Source organism: Schistocerca americana, chromosome 1, assembly GCF_021461395.2.
Source record: "Schistocerca americana isolate TAMUIC-IGC-003095 chromosome 1, iqSchAmer2.1, whole genome shotgun sequence".
Taxonomy (NCBI): Eukaryota; Metazoa; Arthropoda; class Insecta; order Orthoptera; family Acrididae; genus Schistocerca; species Schistocerca americana.
In genome coordinates this window covers 482,266,878-482,273,719 of record NC_060119.1, presented here as the reverse complement: position 1 = coordinate 482,273,719, position 6,842 = coordinate 482,266,878, and the positions used below count along the sequence as shown (strand labels likewise).

General features: G+C 37.3%; 1 protein-coding gene across 1 annotated transcript in view; it reads right to left on the bottom strand.

The window, feature by feature from the left end:
- Positions 1–554: 554 nt before the first annotated feature.
- The window catches only part of LOC124624097 (probable cytochrome P450 304a1), a 148,741-nt gene continuing 142,453 nt past the window's right edge, over positions 555–6,842 (bottom strand). The window contains exons 8-10 of the mRNA XM_047149085.1: positions 3,582–3,723; positions 3,049–3,281; positions 555–858 (exon numbers count right to left, since the gene is read on the bottom strand). Of these exons, the coding sequence (XP_047005041.1) occupies positions 3,109–3,281; positions 3,582–3,723 (315 nt within the window). The 3' untranslated portion in view covers positions 555–858; positions 3,049–3,108. The remainder of the gene's footprint in view (positions 859–3,048; positions 3,282–3,581; positions 3,724–6,842) is intronic.

Below are 6,842 nucleotides of genomic sequence, written 5' to 3'. Positions count from 1 at the left end.
TATAAAACATCAATTATGTTCATGGAATCATATGGCAATGAATACACAATGAAGTATACGATTCTGGAGAGCAATTCATCATCAGCTGATACTCGTATCCGAGTTTTCATTTCTCTCCTGAGATTTCCTTTGTCACAGTTCAGGTGTGGAAGTGTCGTTGATGGCTTAGCAATCCAATCCTAGTGTGGAACAGGCAGCCACAAACATTACAGCTGATGGAAGGTGGAGGAGTTTACGTCTCCGGCATTTGTCATTCTCCATTTCATGATGTTCCAGCTCAAAGTTTTGAAGAGCATTTGAGGTAACTGAGTGCCAGCGTCTTCAATCTTCTGCTACTGTGGACCAGTTACTCGGATCGATGTTCAAGTTTTTCAGATTTTTCTTGTACTGATCCTTATAACGTTTGAGAGGGGCACCTCGTGGCCTTTTACCTGTACTCACTTCGCTGTACAGCATTTGGCATGGAATTAATAGCATAGTTAATGACAAGATAGAATGTAAAGTGGTAATTGTGATCTTTGGTACTGTGTGTGAAAAACAGTGGAAATCCTTGGTTCAAATGAATAACCTTATTATGAATACAAGTACATGGAATAATGATTCATTCTTAAACAACTAAACAATCATTAGAAACTGTCTTGCCATAATTACTGTTCGCAAACAAAAAGAAAAAAAAAACACTTGAATAACTTGTTATTGACATAGTTAACTAAGGATTATTTTTCAACATTACACTATGTGGAGGAACTGCAATCCCCATTCTTAATCAAGAGCTGAAACTAGAGATGGCAGAGACCTAGGATGCTGGTGTATGGAGCAAAGTCGTGCTGATATGATCATCATCTCCAACCTGCTCCTCTGTTGTACACAATAAACAATTATGTAAAATGTGTTAAAACCTTTTGTATTTAACATTTTCTCAAGTTGAATATGGTTATCACACTCCAACCATAAAAAACACCTCCATACTGTAACAACCACCTCCTCTGTAATTCACTCTTGGCACTCCACATGATGGATGGAAACACTCTGCAGGCATTCCCCAAACTAAAACCCTTCAAGTCTACTTCACAATCACGTCACAATCACATCACCTGCTTTGGCAACTATAGAAGGGCTGAGATGTCCCTGATGGATTTCTGAAAAATGTAATATGGAAGGCGAATTGTCAACTTTGGTTTACGGGGATAATTTTAGAAAAGTGTTGTTCATCTGTAAAGGAGACCATGTGTAGAAGACTAGTGTGACACATTCTTGAATACTGCTCAATTGTTTGGGGTCTCCACAACCAGTTCACAGATGGGCTACTAGATTTATTACCACTGCATTTAATCAACATCCAAGTATTACAGAGATGCTTCTGGAACTCAAGTGGGAATCCCTGGAAGAAAGGCGATGTTCTTTTTGAGGAACACCACTGAGAAAATTTAGAGAACTGGCATTTGAAGCTGACTGTGGAATGATCCTACTGCTGCCAACATACATTTTGCATAAGGACCATTAAGATAAGATACCAGAAATTAGGGCTCATGTGGAGGCATATAAACAGTCGCTTTTCCCTCACCCTATTTGCGAGTGGAGCAGGGAGGGAAATGACTAACTGTGGTACAAGATATTCTCCACAATGCACCATGTGGTGGCTTGTGGGGTATGCATGTAGATATCTTATACATATGCAATGCAGTTTATTAACCCAAAAGAAATGCTTCTGTTAGTTACAACCCATATTGTATGAAATAATAACTGCTGTATGATCACCTGTATCATGTCTTACATAACATTTAAGTTCATACATAGCAATTATTGGGATTAACTACTTCAGTAAAGGAATTTTGCCTACATACAGATACATTTTTCAACATTCCATCAGTTCTGCTTTCAGATGATACTGTTGTATAACTCAAATTGTGAAGTAGAAAAAATCCAGGACTGCATCATTAATACACTTGATAGCTTAGAAACATAGTCCCAGTTAACAGATAAAATCTGAACTACTCAAAAACACATTTGGTATCAAGAGTCAAAATGCCATGAAATAAAAATAAGCCATAAAATATGGAAAGAGCATAAGCAGAATCTACTAAATTTTTAGGACCAAGTACATGGTTTATCATAATTGCTATTACAGGCTTCTACAGGTTGTGGAGGGAAGTTAGTAGATAAAATTTTAACATGGAACACATATCAAGTAAAACTGATACAGTCTTCCAACTTATATTGTATCTAACTGGTACATTTTTGGATATGGGTTCATTATGAAATTTTATCTACTACATCCCCTCTACAGCCACTAGAAGTCTGTAATGGGAATTCTGAAACACTCTGTGTAGATAAGAATTTAAATATAATATGCATATTGAGCACATAACAGTTTAATTAAGTAGCTTTGCATTTGGGATGCAAACATTATGCAGTGACACTGACTTGGACACAAAGAAAATTGCACCCTTCAGTTCAAAACAATGTAGATGGGAGTTATCCTTGCAATATATCTTTTGTTCCCAGAATCCTCCGGCCTCAATATACCACAACAACTCCCACACAGTTTCCCCTCCCTCTGTTCTGTCACCCACTTCCAGTCCACTCCTCCCACAATGTCATCAGCATCATCATCACACGCTGCACAAAGTCACCAGTTCCAGTACCATGTGTTGGATTTCTATCACAGTCATCTATTGCCTATCCCTCCCACAATCCAAACTTGCACATCTGCTGCCTCCCTCTGAGCCATCAGCCACCCTTCCCCAATCCTCGCTCCCACTCCCTGCCTGTTTTTTCATATTGCACACTCAAACTAACACAAAAACATCACACCAGTCTACCTGCCAAACTGCAGCACAACGTATCTATACAGATATTGTGTGTGTGTGTGTGTGTGTGTGTGTGTGTGTGTGTGTGTGTGTGTGTGTGTGTTTCAGTGAGTTAGCGAGCTTGTACCTTTACTTCTTAATTATTCACATTCAGCAAGAGCTTTTTATACCATACTGAAATGTAATACTAATTCCCAATGTTTGTCCAGTATCCTAATCTGATTATTAATAAATGTACCTATCACCTCATGCCTGTATTTTCATTGTAGATGTCCACCTGGGAATGTGATATGTCCTATCAGCGAGGCACAAACCGTGCCCAGAATGCAGGAGCTGTCTCGATGATGCCTGGAATGTTGCTGTCTGGCAGAGGCATGCCATCTGTCTTTACTGAAAAGTTCTGCAGGAGTGTCGAGAACATGAGAAACAAATTCTGGCGGGCAAAAGTCTCTCCAGCACACAGACGTTTACCTGCAACATAGAGGGGTCTGTATGTGTGCATACTCTTCTTCTGTTATCAGCAAATGCCTAGCAAGTCTTAAATGACATGCAATAAGATGAAGATAAAAATTGGGGTTCAAATATAATTGTGGCAATCTGTTATGACATGAACAACTCAATGATAGTGAGTACTTTCTCTCTCTTAAACACAACTTATATAATACTGTTCTTGTAGTGCTGCATTGGTCAAAGGTGGGTAGCAGTGTTACCAGATTGGATTCTTGGTAAATCTAAAAAATTACTGTAACACTAAAGAGGCAGTATACGTACCAGCCCCAAATGGCAAGGTAAAGTCTTTCTTGCTGAGTTTTCCATCAGTATCCAAAAACCTCTCAGGTCTGAAGTTGTTTGGATCACCCCACAGATCTCCATCCATGTGCATGCTAATTAAGCATGTTATCACAACAGTTCCCTACAATAAGAAAATCACATATTCAGTTCTTACACATATTGTGTTAATTTGTAACTCACATACAAGGGAGGAATTAGTATTCTGATGGAAAATTCACTCTCAACTGAAAGTCAAGACTATTCACTATCCCCATGTTTTTGATATTCACTGAAGCTGAAGCCTGTAATGCAATCCATTGTTCCAAAAATACCAGAAAAAGACCCAAAAACAACAGTATATAAATCTGTATACAGTGCACAAGATACACAATCTAGACTAATCCTTGTTTGCAACTAGTTTATTCTAATATTGAAATAAATGAATGTTTCTTATGTGAAATAGGCACAGCCATGTGTGTAGCACCAACAAAAATTTGTTAAATTTTACTCTTTATTGTTCATGATATTACCAGAATATTACCAGAATCTTTATTCGAAAATCTAGGGTGGAATAATAAAACAGTATGACTTTGTTAGTATAGATTGCTACTCATCACATAGAGGAGGCTTTGATTGAGACAAGCACATTTTCCACACACACACACACACACACACACACACACACACACACACACACACACACACACAGCCACTTCTAAATCCGATGAATCTGATAGCTTAGTTTACTTTTCAATATACTTTTACAAATGCCAGTCTGCCACTCAACACTTCCTTTATGGGGTGAGTAGCAATCTACCATAATTTATATTGTTGTTTAGACATAGTTAAGGAAGTATTCATAACTGAAGACTCATGGAAAGTTCTTGCACTTAAAAATCTGACTCTGCTAATAATTACTTGTTTTAGGACCCACATATCTTATTTGAAACCCTCATTTCGTTCTTTACAAAGAAGAACATTTTGTCTTCTTTGAGAATTTGTGTTTTTTATTCAACATATTGTTGTGGTACGAATTCCACAATTTTTTAATCTTAAAATGTAATTGTTTTAAAATTTTATTGTTACCGGTACTGTCTTGTAGCCATACTTTCCTGTGTCAAAAAATGCATCATTTTACTGCAAAAATATGTTTCATGTACCAACTTTTAGCTAAGTGTGGTGTACAGTGCCACCGGCAGACATGCTCTATCAGTCCCCATTTAGCAATCAACTTCAATACTTTAAGAAGACAGTCTCAAAATCTGTTAAGCAAAGAAATTATAATATTTTTGTAAAGTCAGCTTCAGTTTAGCCTGCAATAATTTATCACCTGCATAGTTAGTCTCTGAAGTTAATTTTTAAGAAATTTTCAAGAAAATTTGATCTATGAAGTTGACCACTGTTAAAATGACACTGAATAAATCACAGATGTTGTTGTTGTGGTCTTCAGTCCTGAGACTGGTTTGATGCAGCTCTCCATGCTACTCTATCCTGTGCAAGCTTTTTCATCTCCCAGTACCTACTGCAACCTACATCAAATCACAGATATTGATGGATAACAAAGTAGATGAATTAATTTGAATATTATACTAACTATCAGTTCCTGTATACAACATTTGTTAGCTCAGATATTGAAAAGGACAGTATTAAATGCATCAATGACACAGCTAATTTACAGCAAAAGAATTTTTGGAAAGGTAAGTATACTTTCTTATGTTAGGAGTGTGTTACTCTGGTTTTGTTGTTATTATTGTTGTATTCAGTTCAAAGAGTGGTTTTATGCAGCTCTCCTAGATAATCTATCCTGTACAAGCCTCTTCATCTCGGAACAACTGCTGCAACTTATATCTATTTGAACACACTTACTATAATCATACCTTGGTCTCCTACAATTTTTGCTCCCCACACTTCCCTAGTTACCAAACTGATGATTTCTCCTTTCCTCAGGATGTGTCCTGTCAACTGAGTTCTTCTTAGTCAAGTTGTGCCATAAATTTCTTTTTCTCCCAGTTTGATCCAGTACTTCCCCATTACTTAATCTACACATCCAATATTCAGCATCCTTTGTAGCAACATATTTCAAAAGCTTCTGTTCCATTCTTGTCTGAACTGCTTATCACATTTCACTTCTGTACAAGGCAACACCCCAGACAAACACTTTCAGGGAGGACTCCCTAATGCTTAAATTTTATTATATGGTAACAAATTTCTCTTTTTCGGAAATGTGCTTCTCTCTTTTGCTATCTGTACTTTATATCCTATTTACTTCAATTCGAACAGCAAACTCAACTGTTACTTTTAGTGTCTCATTTCCTACTCTAATTCCTTCAACATCACCTCATTTAATTCAACTACATTCCATCAACCCTGTTTTACTTTGGTGGTGTTCATCTTATAGGCCCTAACATCTTTTCAAGATGCTACTCATTATTTTACTGTCTGTGATAGAATTACAACGTTACTGGCAAACCCCAAAGTTTTTATTTCTTCTCACTAAACTTCAATTTCCTTTACAAATTTCATTACATTAAAATTGAAAGAAGCTCTCATCCTAGATTGCCACCTGATGTGACTAATGACTTTATGCACCCAAGTAGTTTTATGTTAGAAGAAAGTTCTGTTCCTAAATAGGACTAACAAAAGAACTGCATGCCTTTCTACTTAAAAATGATTACAGGCAGTGGCAGCTGCTGTGTAAGAGCACGTGAACATCCTAACTTTCAACACCTTGCGGATTTAGTGGTTATTTTTCTCTGATTGTTGTTAAACTGACATAGATGCTGCAATGTGAAAGATACAGTACTTAAATCTAACATTTACTGTTCCTCTAGACTCTGAGAAACATGGCATCAGGGTCGCAAGCACACCTTCTGTTGTGCACGCTTATAGGAGACTTTTTTGTGTATGCGCAACTCGTGTGATGTAATTGCCTCATGAGCCAAATTCATACGGATTTAAACAATGTGCACAACTAGCTCTTGCCATTCAACTAGAAGTTTACATTAGTGCCACCAGGTGGTAGCACATTGCGGCAGACTTTTATCCTCATTCACTCAGCTAAATCCTACTATAAGAATAAGCCTAATGTAAGCAAACAAAGTATCTTGGTGTAACCTTGGACTCTCGTCTTAATGTGGAGCCCACATACATGAGGTCTACAGAAAGTTATGTGCCATAATGTCCATCCTACATCCAATCCTCAACACATCTAGCTCCCTTCCCTGCTCTGAAGGAGTAACTGTGTATCAGGCAATTAATTAT